Source organism: Astyanax mexicanus, chromosome 14 (assembly GCF_023375975.1).
Source record: "Astyanax mexicanus isolate ESR-SI-001 chromosome 14, AstMex3_surface, whole genome shotgun sequence".
NCBI classification, from domain to species: domain Eukaryota; kingdom Metazoa; phylum Chordata; class Actinopteri; order Characiformes; family Acestrorhamphidae; genus Astyanax; species Astyanax mexicanus.
In genome coordinates, this window is record NC_064421.1 from 13,041,018 (window position 1) to 13,064,945 (window position 23,928).

General features: G+C 37.1%; 1 protein-coding gene across 2 annotated transcripts in view; it reads left to right on the forward strand.

Moving 5' to 3' along the window:
- The first annotated feature begins 641 nt into the window (after positions 1-641).
- Positions 642-23,928, forward strand: part of nol10 (nucleolar protein 10) — a 29,834-nt gene continuing 6,547 nt past the window's right edge. Inside the window, exons 1-19 of one of the 2 annotated variants that reach the window (XM_022673130.2) lie at positions 642-815; positions 1,098-1,143; positions 2,408-2,506; positions 2,618-2,695; positions 6,845-6,882; positions 6,997-7,133; positions 7,250-7,315; positions 7,995-8,055; positions 9,314-9,399; positions 10,002-10,080; positions 12,270-12,419; positions 12,547-12,613; positions 15,457-15,509; positions 17,725-17,851; positions 20,613-20,692; positions 21,763-21,861; positions 21,988-22,083; positions 22,378-22,551; positions 23,153-23,460. In XM_022673130.2, coding sequence (XP_022528851.2) covers positions 750-815; positions 1,098-1,143; positions 2,408-2,506; positions 2,618-2,695; positions 6,845-6,882; positions 6,997-7,133; positions 7,250-7,315; positions 7,995-8,055; positions 9,314-9,399; positions 10,002-10,080; positions 12,270-12,419; positions 12,547-12,613; positions 15,457-15,509; positions 17,725-17,851; positions 20,613-20,692; positions 21,763-21,861; positions 21,988-22,083; positions 22,378-22,551; positions 23,153-23,460 — 1,910 coding nt within the window. In that variant the 5' untranslated portion in view covers positions 642-749. Of the gene's footprint in view, positions 816-1,097; positions 1,144-2,407; positions 2,507-2,617; positions 2,696-6,844; positions 6,883-6,996; positions 7,134-7,249; positions 7,316-7,994; positions 8,056-9,313; positions 9,400-10,001; positions 10,081-12,269; positions 12,420-12,546; positions 12,614-15,456; positions 15,510-17,724; positions 17,852-20,612; positions 20,693-21,762; positions 21,862-21,987; positions 22,084-22,377; positions 22,552-23,149; positions 23,461-23,928 lie in introns of both variants that reach the window. The other variant, XM_007257320.4, reaches the window with a different exon arrangement.

Genomic DNA, 23,928 nt, shown 5'->3' on the forward strand with positions numbered 1-23,928 from the left:
ATGAATCAAACATGTGGGTAAATGATTCACTGATTCACACGCTTGCTTTAGAAATTAGCTTGATTGTCTAAACAAAATACAGTGTGAAACAGATTTAGCTTTTAGAATAGCGATAGATTATGGGCTGTAGTTTTATAAAATGCTGTTAATCATGATATAAAAATAAATTAATTAACCTAGTTCAGAACTCACCGATCCGATTCCGGTGTTCTGTCGAATTTTGCTACCCATCGATACATGCTTCCCAAAGGTACTGCGCATGCGCCGACCTACACAATTTAATTCTTTCTCGTGTTTTATGTATAATTAATCTGGTTTAGGGGGGGTTATGTGCATTAAACAACCTGGACGCACTATCATTGCACAGAAGTGTAAATGGAAACTAAAAATTACACTTATTATCATAAATAAATACAAAAGCAGTTTGTAAAGAGCTATATTTACTATAACTTTGCCATTGTACAATGAATTATGCACTCCAAATCTAATAACGTACATCTACTGGAATATCACTGGGTACATGCCCTAAAATAGTGCTTCTTTTGTATTTTTACAGTTAAATATACATTGGGGCAGCACGGTTCGACAAGGTAGCAGAATTCGACAGAACACCGGAACCAATGTGTGCAGGGTCTCGTGTTCCGTCCGGACTGTACTCCGCAGCTCTTGTTGTTGTAGTTAACAACGTGGAGCGAAGTTCATACACATACACAGATTATGCTGAGTGAAAAAGACCTGAACTCTTAAACATGCAGGTGTCCAGTGTGAACAACGTGAAGATTTATAATCTGAGCCATGGAAAGTCTCTGCCTGAGGTAAGATAACTAACTAAATGTACAGTTCTTTCTAGTTATATCTCTCTGTTACACTTTTATTATAGGCATTTCTAATGACTCCCTGTTTTAGTGTGATGATTATTTAATAATTTTGGTGATTTATAGGATGGCTGAGTGAATAGATTGTTATTAAAGTGATCTGATCTGTTTTGATAGCTGTGCTGTACTCCTGTTGCTGATTATCTGCTGTGTGAACTTTGAACTCTGTGCTGCTTTAATAATAGTACTGTATTATTATTATTGTTATTATTATATTTTCAGTGGTTATCAGATCGAAAAAGGAGAGCCTTACAAAAGAGAGATGTTGGTGAGTCGTTCTTTTACATTACATTTACAGCATTTCTACCTATCGCTCTTATCCAGAGTGACTTATAAGGTTATTCCTATTACAGAAGTGGGCCAATTTAGTGTTAGGAGTCTTGCCCAAGGACTCTTAATGATGAAGCACAGCATACTCACCCAGACCTGGAATTGAACCCAAATCTCTCACGCGGTGGTAGCTCACTGGCAGGTGGTGGTGTTATTCACTGCATGACACCAACCTGTTCTTAAATGATCACTGAAATAGACCTGATTGATACAGCACTAATATTATTATATGATATTATTGGTCACATACTCTGTCACATAGGCTACATTCATATTACAAGCCACATTGCTCAAATCCGATTTTTTTGCTCAGAATGGGTTTGGCTATCTTGACGACATTCACAAATGTGAGTGACCTGTATCTGTGTGGAATGTGGACCAATCTGTCCCTGAAATGCCTCACATGCGCACATTAATACGTGTATAAACGCCGCCTTCTTTACCAACAACAAAAAACATATAAATAAGAGACGACGTAGCTTTATAAATGTAAAATGGATGCATTAGCAGCTCAAATGTAAAGCATCTTTTGCTTGAGTGGAGAGCAAACAGCTCATCTGCTTAGGTCGAGGAGGAAAAAGAAAACAGGCAGCTTGCCTTTGCACAGTAATAAAAAAATAAAAATAAAAAAAAAGTATTTAAAAAATTTGACCGTTCACATTCATGTCGCATGACCATGGATCGGGTACGTATCCGATTTAGGACCACATATGAAAGTGACTCAAATCTGATATGAAAAAAACGGATTTGGAACGTTCGCACTGCCATGAAAAAAAATTAGATCTGAGCCACATTAAGCAAAAAAAGTGACTCAGATTTGAGTCACTTGAGCTTGGTAATGTGAACATAGTTTTATTGGTGTAAGACAGCATACTCACTAAGACCTGGAATTGAACCCCAATCTCCCACATGGCATACTGTTGTTACATGATCACAGAAATAGACTTTTGATTGATACAGGACTAATATTATTATAGGATATTATTGGTCACATACACTGTCACGCAGTTATACAGTTGTGTTCAAAATTATTCAACCCCCACTGAAGTAAAGAGTTTTAGCAAGTTTAACATTTACACAATTTGCAAGGATAATTGTGTAACATCGTTCAGCAGAAGTTATTAAGTGTTTAATAAATAACAGCACAAATACAATCAATGTGTTTTGCTTTGTTTATCTAACATCTCTTCTCTGCTCCACAGATGTCCTCAGAAGGATTGAGCTCATTCAGGATTTTGAGATGCCCACTGCAGCAACCACTATCAGAGTATCACGAGATGGGCAGTATATTTTAGCTGCAGGTTTGTTTGACTCTGTATTTCAGATTATTATTTCTTATGTTTAATTAATAAAAGCTGAATAAACCACTTTGTTTAATGTTTTAACACAGTTTTTGCTTTGGTTAATTACAGGAACATACAAACCCAGGATCCGATGCTATGACACGTACCAGTTGTCTCTGAAGTTTGAGAGATGTATGGACTCTGATGGTAAGTCTTTAAGCTTTTAGTAAACACATAATACTAAGTCAAATTAAATGTTATTGTATAGTTCTTTGTACAACTAATGTTTTTCCAAGGAGTTCAGTAATAGGGCAAGAACTTCAAAAATAATATATTAGTAGCAGTGTGGCAATCTTTTTATGCGTAGTTCGAAGCTCCTTTATTTAAAAAATAATCTCCCTAAATCTACGCAAGCATGCGCGCTACGCAAATGGCGCTGCACACTGTAGCCGACGCTGCGGACATTGTGAGAATGTCGACATTCTCATCTCCTTAAAGTAAATTTTAAAATATAAAAATAACAGTTGTTGTGTCTAGCCTCAAATATGTTAATAGTTTTGGTACCTTAAGGAGCATCTTTCTCTCAGATCAAGTTAATAATATATCTTTGTTAAAGAAAAAACTTGTCATTCTCAGGGACCGAGTCTTATTTTACATGTTTAACTGTTACAGTAGGATAAAGTTCTAATGCTCTAATTGTTCTATTATTTTGTACACGACTGTTCCTGTATTTTTTTATTATTTATTTTGTTATGTTGCTGTTTTAATAGTGCACACTGCTGCTACCAAAAAGCCATTAGATGGCATTACATATATATCTTAATTAAATTATTTAAATTTGATCATTAGTGCATAATGTGGTGTATTACAGATCACTTGTATCACTTTGCATCACTTATATCAAGCCCACCTTTTGAAATAAGATATTGTAAATTTGATGAATCAAAACAATGACTGACCATAGACTAATCTAAAACTGGCATAGGCCTCTCTGCTGTAAAAAAAAAAAAAGAAAAAAGAAAATCGAGAATCGAATCGTGACAAAATAAAAATTTATCAAGGATTTAGAGAATCGTGACACCCCTAGTAGAAATGTATTCCACCTACAGTTATATTAATTGTGGTCAGGACTCACAAGCTGTCTATATCAACATTTATACAGTCCTATTACTAGGCAAAATTGATATTTTTTTATTTCTATTTTTTTGTCTTGACCAGCTCCCAAAGTGTTTTTGCCTTATGCTGTCTGTCATGCTAATACAGTGTATCCTTGGTGGGTTTTTACATGGCTTTTCATGTAGCCAAGTAATATCCAAACATATCGATAAAGATGTTCAATAAAGCTAAACAAAAACAATGGAAAATGACATTGATTAACATCAGAAGTGTCAGATGGCTTAGTAGAAACAGTAGGGCTTGACTTCATGTGATCTCATCATCCTCCTTAATTGTGATTGTGATACAGTCATTACCAGAGCAGAAACCAGATAGCAGCGATGTTATCAGTCTTTAGGATATGGTGGTGTGAGTACAAGCTGTTTTAAAGTATTTTAAATGCAGAGGGCAGGCTGAAAACTGACCCGTAGCTCCTACAATCAGCCTGATTGCTTCCTCACGATAGATGACTGTGAATGATTGACCCCTGCACCCCTGGTGAAGAGTGTTAGAAGGACCTAAATGTTCATTTTGGACTTATCTTGTTTCAAGGAGTCAGTTCCAGGATTGTTAAATTTTAACACCTTTCTACTGTAGACACAACTGTGTAATATACAGTAGTTGTAAAAGAGGTATTTTAGCAAATATGGAACTTTGTTGCCATGGTTTTTAAGTTTCTAAAAAAAGCCTGTCTACAAAATAATGTCCTCATATATAAAGAGTCATTAAATCAGTAAATAAACCACTTAAAATGTCAAATGTTTCTATATAGACCAATTATTAGACCCTTTATTATTTGATATTCTGTTAAGACAACTGTCCTTGTACAGTTCAGTGCATATTATTATACCTTAAGACCCTAAGCTACTTGACTGTGGCAAGTTCAGATGATTTATAGACATTGTTCTTCATAAGTAAAAAAAAAACATTTTTTGCAATAAAATACAAGATTTGACAGTGAACTAGTTAACAAATCCTATTAACTGTTTAGGTCCTTCCAGTTGCATTGCAGTAACACGTGTTGTGTGTTCCTGGATTCAGTGTTGTGCTTATGTCTGGACTGTCTGTCTACGGAATCTACAGACATAAACAAACATGGCGACTGTGTGATTCAGTAGATGTCTGTGACAGAAGTGAAGCATAGCAGTGATAAACAGAATATTTTACAGCCTGTCTCAGACTCGAAGTTAAACATAACATAGCATCATAGCTCATACAGTACAGTTTCCATAGTCTTTACAGTTCCTGAGCTTGAAGTGAAGACATTTACATCTACATTACATGAACTTGACACTGAAGCCAGCGTCCAGACTTATAGAGCCGTAGCCAGCTGCCCTTGAGCCGTCCGTGCAGAGCTAGCAGTGTGTGGGTTTGAGTGGCTCTATTGTTGGAAGAGGATCCCCGTCTCTCAGTGATGGTGTCGGGTGATCAGTCACACTCCAGTGGTGCTGAGCGCTCCTCTCGTAATGAAAGCCCAGCTCAGTGGAAGAGTAGCACCGTGCTTAATATTTAAAACACACGCAGACAGACAAGCACATGCTTACTCACTTCATACCCAAACAGTATACTGTGCAGCGGCGGTGTAACAGAGAAATGCCTTTACTTTAGAGTGAACAAGAGAGTGTACGTTACTTTTATAGATTATTTGGAAATCTGTCACTTTAATCCAGTATGTCCAGAGCTAAAGCACTTGAGTTAAAAGTCTGAGACCCAGACTTGAGTTAAAAGTACAAGTGCGCTTCTACTCAACATCTACTCAAGTCACTTTTTGATAAGTACGGAAGCATTCAACAGTTTTTGTACTTGAGTATTGCAAGTAGTGTATTGTAAATTGTCCTACTCAAGTACTGAAAGTAAAAGTACAATACTGTGTTATGTAGTTATTACAAAAACAGTGGAAAGTGAAAGGCAGGATGGGCCATTAGTGCCATTTGCCCCTCTGGCAGTGATTAATATGGGTTAGGAATTATTGCTAACATTTTTATAATTGTTATAAGTAACAATGCAGCACAAACATTTATCAGAGTAAAAGTATTAAACCACATCCAAATTATGTAATTAAGTAAAAGTGAAAGTAGGACAAAATATTACTCCATTAGATACAAATACAGCATTTTAGTACTTAAGTACCTTAGTGTAGTAAAAATAATACTCCATTAGATACAGATACAGCATTTCAGTACTTAAGTACCTTAGTGTAGTAAAAATAATACTCCATTAGATACAGATACTGCATTGTAGTAGTTAAGTACAGTAGTGAAGTAAAAAAATATATACTCCAGTAGATACAGATACAGTATTTTAGTACTTAAGTACAGTAGTGTAGTAAAAATAATACTCCAATAGATACAGATACAGTATTTTAGTACTTAAGTACAGTGATTTAAGGTAAAAAATAATACTCCAGCAGATACAGATATAGTATTTTAGTGCTTAAGTACAGTAGAGAAGTAAAAATAAGACTCCAGTAGATACAGATATAGTATTTTAGTACTTAAGTACAGTAGTGTAGTAAAAATAATACTCCAGCAGATACAGATATAGTATTTTAGTACTTAAGTACAGTAGTGTAGTAAAAATAATACTCCAGTAGATACAGATACAGTATTTTAGTACTTAAGTACAGTAGTGTAGTAAAAATAATACTCCAGTAGATACAAATACAGTTTTTTAGCACTTAATTCTACTTCATTACTATTCATCTCTGAATAAACCACAACATTCATTCACAACATAAGAAAGTATATGTAATTTGTTACGGTCCCTTTCTCATCTTTACTAAAGTATATCAATTTGGGTAAGTTAAAGTACAAATCAAATCAGAAAAATGAGAGATCTTACTTTTTACTTTACTTAATTATGATAAATCTGGATTTTTGTGTTCATATCAACATATGTAATTAATCAATATGAAAGACGCATGAATCAAGCACACTAAACAGGGTACATAGTGCATATTTTGATCTTGTTTTGGGCTAATGGGCATAAGTTAGTGCAACATTTACATTTATAATATTTTGCTGACACTCTTATCCAAAGTGACTTACAAGGTTATTCCTATTACAGAGGTAATCCAATCCATCTATGGATTCTTGTTGCTTTAAATGAAAAGGCAATTCTAAATATATGAAAGTTTATAGCCTATTGAAGTTCATATGAAGTTCATAGCCTCATTAAAACTCTTGTTTTGTTCTCTTGCAGTGGTGACCTTTGAGATCCTGTCTGATGATTACTCAAAGGTAAGATCTTTGTGTTAGATTTGAACATGAGCATATCTGGAATTATTCTGAATATGTTTTATAATTGTATTACTGATACAAAAATGAAACTCTAATATTTGTTTGTTTGTGCAGCTTGTGTTTTTGCATGTGGATCGTTACGTGGAGTTTCACTCTCAGCATGGACACTACTACAAAACACGCATACCGAAGTTCGGTCGAGACTTCTCCTACCACTACCCATCCTGTGATCTGTACTTTGTTGGAGCCAGGTAAACAACCAGACCAACCACAGCCTTAAAACAAAAAAAAAACATTTATTCTGTATAATTGTTCTTTGTAATGAGAATATGTTTAATACATTTTTGAATGTTTTCTCCTTTTTCAGCTCTGAGGTCTACAGGTTGAATCTGGAGCAGGGCAGGTTCCTCAACTCTCTGCAGACCGATGCAGCGTGAGTACTCAGTCAGTAGAGGGCATAAGAGCAGCAGCAGCAGCATGATGAAGTTCCTGCTGTTGTGAACTAGGGCTGATAATAGATATTGTATATACAGATCTGGAAAAAAACACTTAAAAATTGAGTTTCTTTGGTTTTACCAAATTAAAAACCTCTGGAGTATAATTAAGAGGAAGATTGATGATCACAAGCCAACAAACCAAACTGAACTGCTTAAATGTTTGCACCAGGAGTGAAGGCATAAAGTTATCTAAAAGCAGTGTGTAAGACTGGTGGAGGAGAACATGCCAAGATGCATGAAAACTGTGTAAATATTGATTTCTAAAATCTTTTTATGAATATGAACTTGTTTTCTTTGCATTATTTGAGGACTGAAAGCTCTGCATATTTTTGTTATTTCAGCCATTTCTCATTTTCTGTAGATAAATGCTCTAAATTACAATATTTTTTATTTAGTTTTTAGAATAAAACAACAATGTTCATTTTACTCAAACTTATACCTATAAATAACAATAATTTGAGTGGCCTCCATTTTTTTCAAGAGCTGTATGTTCGGTACTTTTTGGGAAAACAACAGTATTTTATTTAATTAAAAAAAAAAAAAGAATTAGAAACTATGTCAGAACTCTTGGCCGTGTCATTAGTTTACAGTCTTAATGAATTTGTCTCCCAACAGAGAGATAAATGTGTGTGATATCAACCCTGTTCATCAGCTGTTTGCTGCAGGGACTGTGGAGGTGAGTGTTATAATTCAAAAATCTTTATAATTGTTTGTTTATAATTACAGTGCTTTCTATAATGATTGGTACAAAAACACATTTTTTTTTTATTTAAATTTTTTGGTAATACTTTTTATTACTTTGTATTTTGTCTTTCCCTTTTTTTTACTTTACACTTTACATTACATTTCTTTACAATTTTGAAAGTTACATAAAGAAAAAAAATATCTAAGCAGATTTGGTTGCTGTTTTGGAGATGCAAGATTTTGTCTGCACTATAGATCTTTTTCACAGTCGCTGTGTCGTCACATCCGACTCTGAGTAGTAGCAGTATTGTAGCACAGCTAACATCTGTGAATGTTCCTCCAGCACAGACTAAAGACTAGTTTGTATTGGGAATACGGCAAAATGGATTAACCCTAATATTTATTCTTCTTCATTAACCAACGTGGAAGTGTGAAAAAGGTCTATTGAAGCAATGGAACACACAAAAATAATCAAACACCCATGAAGCCAAATTTCCCAAATATTATGATTAAGTGAAAGGAGGAGGGCTGTTTAATTTAATTTAACATTGTGAAACCAAAATGTATGCATTGCCCATGTTTCAACAATCAGATACCCATAAAAAATGCTATTTTGTTTTTTACATCTGATCACATTTAAAATTTTAAACTGTGTTTTTAAACTGAGTATCAGACAGGCATGTCAAGAAACAATATGTATCTGTATTGATTTGTGTTTGTATAGCTTAGAAGGTTTGTGAATTTCAATTGTCCAACACAGTTTAAATATTCCCCAACAAACTTTCTTCAGCCTAGAAAGGGCTGCAAATTTTGAGCCTTTTCAACAAATAACCATTTATCAAGTTATCTTGCATTAAGTGCCTTCAAGCATGAATAAATTAGTCTAAATAAAACACATTTGTATTTTTGCAATGTAAAATGTGTCCTTTTTTTAAGATTTCTTCCAAAAAGGAATACATTATCATTAAACTGTATGGTTATTCATTGGAAACATGGTCATTTGTTAATGAGTTCGATTAGGGTTGGTTTGCACTGGGAGTGTTTTTGCCCTTTTTGCTCTGTGACTTTTATTATATTCTCAGAAATACTATTCTAAAACTGCATGCAAAGCAATGTAAACTGTCAGAGTTTCACTCGCGAGGGTGGAGCTAAGAACCGCTAGTGTTAAACTGTCCTGTACTGTGTTCTGTAATGTTTGTATGGTAATGTGTGGTGTTGGGTGCTGATGTTGGCTGTTTTGCTGTGTCTAGGGGAAAGTGGAGTGCTGGGACCCTCGCGTGCGCAGTCGAGTGGCTGTTCTGGACTGTGCTCTCAGCAGCGTGACTGAGGGAACAGAGTAAGCTGTGTTCTCATGACCCTGAACTCAACTCTGCACTTGATTCTCACATGTGACAAAATCAGAGAACACAGTTTCAAATTGCCCAGTTTATACAAATGACATGCCAAAAGTGATGGCACAGCAGTATGCAAATTAAACATGAAATGTTATTCCATACTTGTATAAGTTATGAGGTGTCATCTTGTGAGCGAGACTGAACACTGGGCAGTGTGCTCATGGCAAGGCATTGTGAATGATCAGAGTTGGAGTGAGACCTGATTGGAAGTGGGTTCCAGATTAATTTAATGTTCCTTGATCCACGGTGTCACTTATTTACTGGAGATGGTCTGTCATAGAAGGCATAATCACACACAGTGGATGTAGCTGATTGTGACTGTAGCTTCCATTGGTCACCATGGAACACCTGTGATTTTTGGCATGTCAGTGTATTTAGTGAAACAATAAGCTTTAAGTTATAAGCTGGAGCTAAACTGTTCTAGTCTGCAGTTAATTAAAAACAAAGACATACTTCTGCTTCCTTTCCTTTGCATATCTTCATGTGTATTTTTAATATATGCTTTCTGTGTTTATATGCATTCTGTCTTTCTTTTGCTCTACAGAGTTGAGGGCTTGCCTTCTGTCAGTGCGCTGAAGTTTAACAGCTCGCTGGGAATGGCTGTGGGCACCACTACTGGACAGGTCAGCTGCTAGTAATTAATATAAGACTTTACATTTCATAGATGATGTTGAGTTTTCTGAATTATTTGTTTTCAGCTGAAGATCTGTTTTAACATTTATCTTGTCTGTTGTGTAAATGAAATAGACACTTCTATTAAGTTTCTGTTTCGGACATTAAGGCCTGTCCTGGTTAAAGCAAATTAAAGCAAAAAGGGGTTTCAGTATTAAATATACAGTTTTAAGAGTAAACGCTTAAAAAATATATATATAATAATATACCGGTTATAAAAAATAATAGATAAATTAGGTAATCAGGGGTGGTAGGTGGTAGAATTCGTTAGATTATATTTCTTTTTGCATTTTGAGCTAAGTTTAGTTAGTTATTTTCCTATTTCATACAAATATTTTTCTGTTTTTATTAAATGCTGCGGAGCTTTAAACGCGCGGATGATTTATTTTTTTATGTATATTTTTTTAGCTTTGTACTTGTGTGTACATTATTTATTTTTCTTTATTTTAGAATTCGTTAGATTATATTTCTTTTACCATTTTGAGCTAAGTTTAGTTACTTATTTTCCTATTTTATATCTATTAATCTGTTTTTATTAAATGCTGCGGAGCTTTAAACGCGCGGATGAGCTCGCGTTCAGTCTCCCGTTCACGCTCGGGTTCAGTCTCGCAGGCAGACAATCTAAACTCTAGTATGCAGAACAATATTATTATTCTTATTAAATTTTCCATTTTTTTAAATAGCAGGATATTTTGATTTTTATTTCTCAGCCCGGACGAGACCCGGCCCGAGGAAAGTAATGGAAAATCTCGGGTCAGTCCAGGCTCCAGGAAATAGTCATCTGTTTTTTAATACTATTTTTATTTTATATAAATCTACGGCCTGATAATCACCATATAACAAAGTATTACTGTTAACGAAAACGAACGAAATAACGAATACTGAAAGTGAAAGTTCCCCTTAACTGAAACTAATAAAAACGGTAATTAAAAGAAAAAAATAAAACGAACTGAAATTACAGATTGAATACCCTAATTTTTGTGTTTGTTAATTTATTTATAAGCGCTGTATCCACTACAGCAGCTTCACAGCGGGTGGTGTTGTGCCGTTTCTGCTCGCGAAGGGGAGCCGGGGTTCAGATGTCGGCAGCGCGGTGCAGCGCGCAGCGCCTCGCGGTCCGCGGAATTGCTTATATTTAGGAAAAGCTATAACTTTGAGTAACTCACACTGAACACCCCATGCTGCAGGATAAACTGATAAATCTGATCATTTCGGTGGTTGGTTGGTTAGTTGTTAGGGATTTATTGTCCCTTGAGCACAAATGTGGCTATTTGTGGCGATAATTTTGGTGAAAATTAGTGAAACCTGTAGAGTTTATTGAGTTTTTGCTGTATGATCTCCTCACTGAGAATCCCCACCCCATAACCAATCAGGGAGCTCCTTACTGCTTACCCCTCCTATTGCTCTTTCATTGTGGATGCGCAGAATGTCTTAAACGTCCGTTTTTCAGGTTTGGCACGTCACGTGGTTAATATACCGTCACTATTTTACAATACCGTCACCATATTTAAATACCGTGGTATACCGAAATACCGTCATATCGCCCAACCCTAGTTTTTACCATTAAGTGTTGGGTTTAGGGTTAGATTTAAGTATTAGGATAATGTTGGAGCTAAAATGTTAAAAATAAAAAAAATCAATTTTTTACATGAATTGCCCATGAAAAAAGCTGTATTGCACATTTATTTGTTGCACAATATGAGGTATATTAGAATTTAATGGGTTGTATCTATGAAGTGTATAGTGTGTGGGTACGTCTACACTGTGCCAAAACTCCACTCACAATTGTGTTCTTGTATAGCAACTGTACACAATTGGAAGTGCTTTATGGAGGTGGTAATGATATTATTGAGTCTAATGGAACCTATACATTGTAGCAAACAACTTGATATCTATCAAAATAGGTGAATCATGGGGCTTTAAATGATCAGCACTAAGAAGACTGAGGCACTGTGACCGTGACCCAAAGATTGTGGGTTCAGATTCTGGTTCAGAAGTTTTAAAGAGCACAATTAGCACAATTAACCAGGCCAGTTCCCAAATCAGCATGTAATTCAAGCTCTATCTCAAGGAATTGACAATAAAAATATACTGCATTAAAATAACTGCAATCTTTTTTTTTTTTTTTTTTTCTGTGCAGGTTTTGCTGTTTGACCTGCGTTCCTCCCACCCCCTACTGGTGAAGGACCATTATTACGGCATGCCCATCCATTCCATTAATTTCCATGAGCAGCTGGACCTGGTGCTGTCAGCAGACTCTAAAATCATCAAGATGTGGAACAAAGACACCGTGAGTTCCAGATCCAGCATTTCAGTGTCAATAACCACCATTACCCCTAGGCTACTCACTGGCCTGTGCAGTTGTACTGTGTTCAAAACAAACACATGAACTTGTTTTTTTATCTTCCCCTCTTCAGGGTAAAATGTTTTCCTCCATCGAGCCATCATCCAGCATCACTGATGTTTGTGTTTATCCTGGCTCTGGTGAGTTATGTTCCCTTAATATCTTCACCTCATGACTGAGCACTACCTCCACTGAGGGTATTTGCATTGGCTGAGTGTAGCTGAATATAACCTTCATCTTTAGAGAGAGTCTGCAGCAGGGGGGCATGATATGGACAAAAATGACATGTACCATAAAGCTGTTGGATAGTCTGATATCAGCGTGAAACATGATGAATAAAGATCCTAAATTATTTTGAGCCCTTTGAAGGTTTTTTTCTACACTTATTTTGCCCAGGCTAAGAAGTAGTAGTAGTGAAGTATAAATCTACCTCACTCTACCTCGCTTTGACTCACTGTACCTCAATTTAGATTACTCTGCATCACACTACCTCACTTTGCATCAGTCTGCCTCACTCTACCTCGCTTTGCCTCACTCTAACTCGCTTTGACTCACTGTACCTTAATTTAGATTACTCTACATCACACTACCTCACTTTGCATCAGTCTGCCTCACTCTACCTCGCTTTGCCTCACTCTACCTCGCTTTGACTCACTGTACCTCAATTTAGATTACTCTGCATCACACTACCTCACTTTGCATCAGTCTGCCTCACTCTACCTCGCTTTGCCTCACTCTACCTCGCTTTGACTCACTGTACCTTAATTTAGATTACTCTACATCACACTGCCTCACTTTGCATCAGTGTGCCTCACTCTACCTCGCTTTGCCTCACTCTACCTCGCTTTGCCTCACTCTACCTCGCTTTGCCTCACTCTACCTCGCTTTGCCTGACTCTACCTCAATTTAGATTACTCTACATCACACTACCTCACTTTGCATCAGTGTGCCTCACTCTACCTCGCTTTGTCTCACTCTACCTCGCTTTGTCTCACTCTACCTCGCTTTGACTCATTGTACCTCGCTTTGCCTCACTGTACCTCAATTTAGATTACTCTACACACTACCTCACTTAGTATCAGTCTACCTCACTCTACCTTGCTTTGCCTCACTTTACCTCAATTTAGATTACTCTACACACTACCTCACTTTGTATCAGTCTACCTCACTTTACCTCGCTTTGCCTCACTCTACCTTGCTTTGCCTCACTCTACCTTGCTTTGCCTCACTGTACTTCAATTTTGCTTACTCTACTCTGCCTCACTTTGCCTCAATCTACATCAATGTACATCCCTATACCTGCCTTGTCTTATTCTATTTTGCTTTGCCTCACTCTAACTCAATTTTCGTCATTCTACATCCCTCTACTTTGCTTTGCCTCATTTTCTCTTGCTTTGCCTCACTCTGCCTCAGTTTACATAACTGCACATCATTCTACCTTGCTTTGCTTCACTCTGCCTCACTCTCCCTCAATTTAAATTACTCTACCTTGCTTTTCCTCATTCTACTTTTCTTTTCTTCACTCTGCTTTACTCTACCTCAATTTAAATCACTCTACCTCACACTCAATACACTCAATACTCACTACAATACTCAGTTACCTCTGTTGCTTAACACGATATTTCAGTTTAGGTTGGTTGTCACAGTGTTATTGCAGCTGTTTTAGTGTGTATGGTGAAAAAACACATTATAATTTTAAAACTATGATACCAATGAAAACTTCATCTCAGTTACCATAGCACTCATGCCCAAAAACAGCTGCCCTCTGCCTGGAAAGACTTTTTTAGTTGCCTTATTATTGTTGAGTGCTTTCTTACCCAAGAAGTGTTTTAATGAAGCCGTTAAAGACGCTGTTCTCTGAAGGTAATTAACGCTCATCTGCTGCAGGGATGTGGAAGCAGCTCTTGGTGTTAATAGGTTGCGTATGTCGTGTATTCTATCAGAGAAGCACCACAGATACACTCAGAATGCATAAGGCATCCATTTCTCACCAGTCAAATATGTTATACCAAAAGTATTACATTTATTCAACATCATTTAGAGTATAACTATTAGACCACTTTTGAGTAGGGAGAATGACATATCTTGTCATTCAGGGCTGCAGTAACTATCTATCTAAATAAACACCCCCACTAGCCTCTTAGTTATCCAGCAACAGACCACATCCATAACAATATTCAAACAAACAGCTTTATAAACAATGACTACCATAGTAAAAGTGCAAACATGCAGAGAAGAGAGAAATCATTCCAGTGTTGCTTACAGTCTTTAGTCTTTTAGCTCCTTCCCTACTCCATCATGGGCTTTCACTGTTTTCTCACTGGCTCTGTCATGATAAACCTACAAGTCTATAGCTATTGTCATTGATTTTTGGGCTGCTAGAAAATACCCTGCCTCTCGCTCTCTGCTGGGTCCATGTCCCTAGTATTTCCCAAAGCAAAGCTGACTCTGGCAATGCCTGAGACTGCGGGCCGAGGGCTCCTGAACTAGCAAGCGTTGTTTTTCCCCTACAGATCACAAAGATGACTGAGAGAACCTCTATTTGCCTTGTAGTAACCCATTTATTTATCTAAAACTGTGTGAAACGCATAGATTAACTGAGAAAAGTCGCATAGTGTGCCTTAAAAAAATGCTGCTTAAAAAGTGTTTCCATACATATTTGTATGGCAACACTACCATTAATTCTAATAATATTAAAATGTTGTGCTCTTTAACAATTTTAAAACAGCATTACTGTTATTGCCACTTCGGGCTGCAGTGCTGCTACTGCCCTATGCAGCTGATGCAGTAGCAGAGCACTATAAAGAATTGACCATTACAATTACACATGCAGCCCTGGTACACATATACATACAGATGCATACATTTTTGTACAAGATAACTGGTGAGCTAACAAACTCATGTCCTTTTTAAATGTGTTGGGGAGGAAAATAACATGCATCTTTTGGATTAAATATTTAATTCTTCTTCTTTCTTTTTTAAGGTATGCTTTTCACTGCCAATGAAGACCCCAAAATGAATACATTCTACATTCCCGTAAGTGCTAAATTTAACTCAGTGTAATTTTATTTCTATAGCGCTTTTTACAACAGAAGTTTACAGATTTGCAGAGAAAATCAGGTCAATTCTTATGAGCAGCACCACAGAGATGCCAATTATTGTGGTGACAACAGTAGCAAGGAAAAACTCCCTTACATTAAGAGGAAGAAATCTTAGGAGGAACCAAAACTCAGTCAAAAGGAAGCCATTCCACTCTGGTTGATCCACTCAGTAAAACAAATAACAAATAACAGAACAGAACAACAGTACAGAGAAATAATGTGGAGCTAAAGCTAATGTACCAGGTACTCATTTATGACAGCGGGCAGTGGAGAGCCAGGCTGGGCAACATCAGGAATAGTGCATCTTGATATATGTAGAAGAGATAGATAGAAAACACAGGAAGGCAGAGAGATGGAATTACTTTTGACTGAATTTATGTAAAACAGAGAATATAAAACATTATCAGTGTGATTATTATCTAATGACTCCAGCAGATCTGAATTAACCAGCCTAACTAAAGGGAGAGAGCCAGAAGGTAACATAGACACAGAGGCACCTTGAAACACTGGCATCCACCCACTCCACTGTGCACGAACCTGAGGTTACTGATGTACTACTGATGTACCTAATGTACAACTTACATCAGGTTACTATTGATCGAATTGTATTTTGAGTTCCTGGCACTGCAGTTTTATTACATCATGATAGATTTTTGTGTTTTGGCCTGTTGATAAATAAACAGACACTGATGCGTCTCTCTGTTGATATGTACATATTTCCTTGTTTGGTTTTCCTGGCTTTTTGACCAGGTTTTGTTTGAGGAAGTTGTTTCAAGCGAATTTGTACAATAAATTCACCTTCTGGGGATAACCTTTTGAGCAAGTGGACCTGTGTAACAGCTTATGGACAGAGTTTTACAGCATGGTATATACACACACACACACAGGTAGAGAAAGAGAGTGGGAGAGGGAGAGATGGCTGATAGAGGAGAACCGAGGACATGCACTCTCACTCGTTTAAACATTAACCTGCATGTTTAGGATCGGTACTGGAGAGAGAGAGAGTGTCCCTCGCAGGCTGTCTTGCTCAAAGAAATTTCTCATTTTTAAATCACACTGTAATTAAAAGTTTTATGTCCAAATGTATCCTCTGTCCTAAAGACACAGACAACCGCATGCTCCATTTGCGTTGGACACATATGGAATTTGACCTTTGCCTGAAATTTGTCCATTAATGCACTCAACACACACCTACACACTAGTGAGAACACACAAACACACTAGTGACAACAAACACACAACACAGTGACAGTGAGCACACATCCCGGAGTGGTAAGTGGCAGCCTTTCGCTGCAGTACTCTTATGGGCGTTTTAGGGCCTAACTAAAGGGCCCAACAGCAATAACTAATTATGTGGCCACCACTGCCTTCTAATCCATTTACTAATTCAGTTTAGATTGAATGACTTTAGTTAGTTGACTGAGCTTTGATAATGGATGCAGAGAAATACAAATGAACAAAGCCTCAGTCTGTTACTGCACTCTCTACTGCAGCATTTACACAACAGAAAACACATTCATATTTTTATCATAATAAATAGAAAATGACACAGATAGACAGAAAATTCTGTAACTGTTCAAAATATATATATATGTTTTTAAAGAGAAATTACAGATGAAGAGGGGTGAGTACTGTTTTCTGCAACTTCAAAAGACTCTTAGAAACTGGAGTAAACCGGTGCAGAAAGATGTCAGGCTGACCCACATGGCAACAGCGCCTTCAGCTCAGCTTAACATTGAACTAAGTCTCAGTTTCATCAGTGAAGAGAAGAATTAGAGGTCTGACAGGTGAAGTGGAGTAATAGTCTTTGCTAAGATTTTAAAATAAACCGCTTGTCTGGGTCATACAGCACGGCTACGGGACTACTAAAAAATATTTATAAATACATTTTTGAGCAGAAGTGTATTAAAGAAAAATACAGACGTTTACAGAAGAAGGTAAAATCAATGATACTGTGCAGACATAACATAGATATGAAACTGAGATCAGTGGTGATTTTCAAAAAATGCTCTTCCTGCAAAGTGACTATTGTGGATTTGCACAGTGTAATAGCGATACTAAAATAATATATTGTATAGCCCTAGTTAATATGCACACTAACACTTTCCTTCTGTTTCTTTCTACTCCTCTCTGCCACTGTGGACTCTCAGGCCCTGGGTCCTGCACCCCGCTGGTGCTCTTTCCTGGATAACCTGACTGAAGAACTGGAAGAGAATCCAGAGAGCACCGTCTATGATGATTACAAGTTCGTCACACGCAAAGATCTGGAGAACCTTGGTAAGTTCTACACAGCAGAGTTTATATTGGGTATTTTATAAACAATGCAAAATTAGTATATTAGTATATTCTACTGTGCTGTAGAATTTGCTGTATTTATAGTAGTATAGAAGTGCTCCAAAACTTGGAATGAAATATCTTATAACATTGACTTCTATTGGAATTTATTTTACTGTCCTGGAAATTTTTTGTTTTAAAAGGTTTATATATAGATTCATCCAGAAGGAAGTGTAAGAAGGAAGTTTAGCAAAAGCAATGAGTGATTAAAAATTCAGACTGATATAGACAAAAATTTTGACGAAGGACGTAACACAACATCCCAGAGAACAGTGCAATACATTTTGGGAAAGTGACTCAAAAAAAGTAATCTTTTACTGATTACCCATTTCTAAAATTGTAATGGAATTACTTTACTTTACTTATGTAATCTCATTCCTAATTACATTTCTAAGTTACATTCTGAAACCCATATTAATTCAACTATACTGGACTTTGATCTACATACAAATCTGTAGTAGTACAAAAATAATATTCATTACATGTTGGAGCATTTTCCTCCACTATATATCTTATAAACAATTATCATAATTTCTTTGAGTTACTGAGTCCTGGTGCTGATTAAAAATCTTGTTGGTTGATACTGAGAATCTCTCTTCTGCAGTACAGGGGTCTTTAGCCAAGAGTTAAGTTTTAGCATCCACTGTGATTAAATGCTTTGACAAATTGCTCTTAGAGTTTGCAGCAGTTGAAATATGCTTTTGGCTTGGATATAACTTAAACTTTGCAGTAACTGTTTTGAATCTTTGTCCAGCAAATTCCAAAAAATGAGAATATCTCCACCTGCCTTTATTACTGTATCCACCCCGCATTTGTGCTGTGCTGTTACTTTGTACTGTGTTACCCCAAATAATCCATCCTATGCAGCTTAAATATTCACACAGTTTCTGCAGATTTCGTGGTAGGGGTGGAGTGTTGATAGTGTGTTCAAAATCATCCCACAGATCTCTTAAAGCAGCAGCAGTATTCATTGTTAAATATGAGCAAGAGTTGCCCACATCAGTCTAAATTTTAAATAATCTGTTGTTCCTGGTAACCTAGTAATCCAAGTGCAATCCAACACTTCCTTCTGGCTGCAATAATTTTCTTTACTATTTCTTGGAAGATGAATGTATAAATATCTTCATATCTATATATATCTTACCTGGAAGTCTCCTCTTATATTTTTTTTTTAGTATCGTTTGCTGTGAAAGCCTGCATGATGAAGCTGTCCTATTCAGCACTATTTCTGTAAAAATAATATTTAATGTATTGCTATGACACCACCAGACACTTTGTAAAGATAGCTGTGTATATGAATCATTGAGGGAATGTGCTGCTGATGGTAGTACAGATCATCATGGCTCACTGTAGCTCAGTAAATGTGTAATTGTAGGAATAATGGTACATTTTAAAGATGCAGTTCTGAGAAAGAGACGTATATTGTTTGAATGGTTTAAAGGGAGTAGTTAAGTGTAATGAATGATTTCGGGGTGTTAGTGTGGAACTTTCTCCTGACTGTAGAGTTAAAAAGCGTGATGCTCCTCAGCAGTAATCAGTGGAATTAGGCTGGGGGAATGTGATCTTTGAAGATGAGATCAGGCTGAGGGAGGTAGAAGGCAGAAGGTGGGAAACATGAAGGAGAAGCTCCAGGAATGCTGCCATCAGCAGAAACCAGATCAAATGATGCCGGGGAGCGGAGGGAAGAGTAGAGCAGAGAAAAAAAGAGAGAGAGGGGGGGAAGGGGAGGGCCAGGGGGTTCACCACAGCTTTGGAATGCTGCTGCCATTATATAACTGGGTTAAAGAGGAGGGGTGGTGTCTTTTTCTGATTTAACCGTCCCTGAGATTCACACACCACACACTCACACACACAAACACTATTTGCTGCCATATTTTTTGCCGCAAGCTTTGGTACCTCAACGAGTCATTTGTACAAATTAGAAAAAGTGAGTAAAGAAAAGATATATATTAAATATTTGCCAACCCAAAGACATTCGGAAATATTGTTAAACTAAAAAAATCAAATAATTTGTCAGAATATTATAGTAAGTATTTTTTACATGTAGTTTATGGAACAGTATCTAATATTCTTTCTAGTTGTATATTAGTAAACATTAGTATTAAGTATGTAACCTTGTAATTAATTAAATAAAGGCCTTTACAGCACATACAGTATAACAAAATGACTAGTAACTCTATACCTCTTAGAGTTGAAGGCATCCAGTATTACTAGAGCTATAGCTGAGGAGGCCACCCAAGACCTTAACCCCGCACGCCCGCAGGCATCCTGTCAGTCCATGTGTGTCAGACGTTGTAAATCTCACACCCCCACTGCCACAGGAAGCCTTCATATCTGCGGTTCCTCTGTTCAATTTGTCTTTGGTTTTCTCAGCTCAGCCATGATGCAGTTGAGGCTGAATGAGTCATTTAGCTTCATTCAAAATGCTAAACTCTCTTCGGTTCAGCAATTTTTGAGGAAAAGATGAGGGCCAGGTCATCACAACCACTGCCTGTATCTCTTCCTACATTCACCACATGACGTTTAACGGTGTTAACCACTGCCTGTGTTTTATTGGTTCCTAAATCAGTCACTGGTCATGTGACAGCATTTTATCATGTAAATTAAAGCTGAATTAAAGCCCAGTGGAACTGTTAATCATTTATAATGTGCTGCCCATTGACTTCTGCTGCTGTTTGACTTAGAGTTTCGTAACTGTTCCCAGGTCTGACCCATCTGATTGGCTCTCCTCTGTTGAGAGCCTACATGCATGGCTTCTTCATGGATATCAGACTTTACCACAAGGTGGGTAAATGTGTCAATTATATAAATGTAAAAATATATATACATTTAAGCCTATATATATTTTTGGGCAATGACGCAATCTTCATGATTTGGGCTAATGCATACAAACACACTGCATCTGAAATAAAACAACTGACATGCAATTAAAGTGTAGATGTTCTGGTTTAATTCAAGGGGTTAAACAAATATATCCTATGAAGTTTTTAGGAATTGCAAGCATGTCTGGGGCTCAAATATAATAGGACAAATTGTCTCAAACAGTATTTTAGGGGCTCTAGCAGCTATTCCTTTGTTAAGACCTTTTACCTGTTTAATTGATGATAGTTTAAGATGTATTTAGAAGCTGTTGCTCTGAACTTAAAACATGCAGTCAAATACGCTTTCTATGGAAGGGAAACAGACCATCATTAGGCTGAAAAATCCATTAGAGAGATGGTGAAAATGTTCAGAGTCACCAAATCAACAATTTGGTACATTCTAAGAAAAAAAAGAGCAAAGTGGTGAGCTTGGGAACTCAAAAAGGCAGAGTCCTTTTCATGATGAAGAAAACCCCTTCACAACATGCCCCCAAGTGAAGGACACTGTCCAAATATTTATGGACCTAACTGTAGATGGTGATTCTCAATAACTGTTATTTTGTTTCTCTCTGGTAAGTACATGAAATCTTTAATTTTTTTTGTATTTTTTTTTTGCTAAATATTACGATGATTAGACCAATAGACATGCATCAAAATCTTTTCATGTTGATGTCTATTGAAAGTTGAAAAGGTTGGTGATGCAAGGGTTTTGTTCACCAGCAAAGATTGTTTCGGTTATTGAGTGCTGTAAAATAATCTGTTATACTGTATGTGTCCTAAGACATATATAGTTCTAAAGAATAAACAAGCTTCACAAATTATTCTTTTATCAAGCAAAAAGTGGGTATTTATGGTCTCTCTCTCAAAGAACCATTTGTGTAAGAATAGGAGTGACTTTCTTCTACCTGTGTAACATGATTTCAGATCCAGTCACACTGGATAGGTTGGATAGATTAAATGGAATCTTACCACTGATGTGTTGTAATCCTCTAGGTAAAGACCATGTCAAATCCTTTTGCTTACGAGGAATATCGAAAGGACAAGATTCGCCAGAAAATTGAGGAGTCGAGAGTTCAGCGAGTCCAGCTTAAGGTGACTGATCTCTCTTTTTTTAACAGTTTTCTCATTTTTACTTTTATTACTGTAGTTGATGTGCTATCTTTACGTCTGTTAGCTTTCTTTCTTATACATTCTCTCTCTTTCTCTTGACACTGATAGAAACTTCCCAAGGTGAATAAAGAGCTCGCTATTAAGCTGATGGAGGAGGGAGATAATGAAGATGCTCTGAGTGCTGCCAAGAAGAAGAAAGCCAAGGTGAGAAACAAGCAATAATGAATAACAGATACAAAGTATTTTACACTGGCAGACCAAAAGTTCTGGGACTCCAGTATATAAATTGATCATGAGGTAGTACCTAAGGGGACGGCTTGTCAATTCCTACAGCTGTATAAGTTGTGAGGTGTTATCTTGTGAATGAGGCCACACACTGGCCAATGTGCTCATGGCAAGGCAACATTTAACATTCATTGATCCATAGGGTCATAAAATGGGCATATTTTTTTGCTTTTATAGTAAGCTAATCTGATCTATTTTTTTCTTGGGTCACAGGGTGCCACCAGCATTCTCCGTGACGATCGTTTCAAGATGATGTTTGAGAACCCAGACTACCAAGTTGATGAGCGTAGCGAGGAGTTCCGATTGCTCAACCCCATCGTCTCCAAGGTTGGCCAGCAGAGGAGGAAGAAACTGCAGCAGTTGGTGGAGAAGGAGGCACATCAACAGGTAAAACTTGGTATATTAAAATATAGATCAATGGTCCCAATTACTGGTCCTGGAGGCCCACTGCTATAACAAGGCTGGGGAGTCTGGGAGCAGGGAAAGCAGTTGAATGTGTGCTGGACAGTGGCTCTCGTCCAGCCAGCACATAATTCGTAAACGAGTTAAAGCCTCTGGGAATCTGGGGGTGCTTTCACACTTGTCTTGTTTGGTCCGAACCAAATTATCAGCTCTAAGAGATGCCGCGATTCATGGTCTACTGAAACATTTTGCTAAACAAAAGCTAAAAACGAAAAAAACAACTTCTCTCTTAAAAATCTAAAACTAAAATTTGTTTGTGGCAGAGGGTAACGTACAGGTTCATAGAATTTTAAGACCACACCCTGACTCTCATCATATTTCTCCTTTGTGTTTTCTATTAAAATACTGCTGACAGCTAGACTTAACACTTAATAAATAAATTTAAAAAAAGCCTAAACTAAAAACTACAATTAGTATGTCAAAATGTGTTCTCAGGGGCTTCAAGTAACTATGAACTAGTTATGATGAGAACAATAATGCACTGGACAAATGACTGTATTGACTGTAATTCATCCCCTTTCAGCAGGAAGATCAGGAGGATGAGGAGCTGGAGGGCCGGGCCAGTTCAGAAGAAGAGGAGAGCTCTGACGATGATAAAAGTTGGGTGGAGGAGGTGCGGGAGCAGCGGCGCCTCATAAGGGCTGAGGAGAGGCAGCGCAGGTTTAATGAGAGGAAGAAGCAGGACCGCAACACCAGCCTGCAGAGTTCAGATCCAGCTGGGAGCTCCCAGCAGTCCCAGGCACAGGGGCGGAGCCAACCCCGGTTCTACCAGATCAAAACTGGCGAGGAGTTTCGCAGCTTTGGCGATGTTGCACGCAAACAGAAGGTGCAAAAGTGAGTTGGGTTTTAATTTTGCCACTTTACATTTTTAAGAAAGCCATTGTAAAACAAAAATAAGTTACAAGACTTTGTTCCAATTCCTTTTTAGGCATAATTGTTAGTCCAATTATTTAAATTTTTTGATGCAATGTGAAGAACTATGTGGTTTTACACTGTCAAAATAAAAGCAGAAAAATGCAGATAAAATTAAAATTTATTTGATGACAGCTACAGTACAGGCTTTTACAGGCACATATTGTTTCCAGGGCTCATAAACAAATTCAGTGCACTCTTAATACAGCGTTGTGGGCTCCTGTGACTTGTGCATTACTTATTTATTTACTCAGCAGTGCATCTTGCTTGCTCTTGATCTCAGGCTGTGTTTTGATGTTTGTTTTAAGATCTTTAATGAACATAGCTGCACAAAAATAAGCTCTCAGTGCTGCAGACAATTCCTCCAGCTGTGAAATTAATATTAATGAA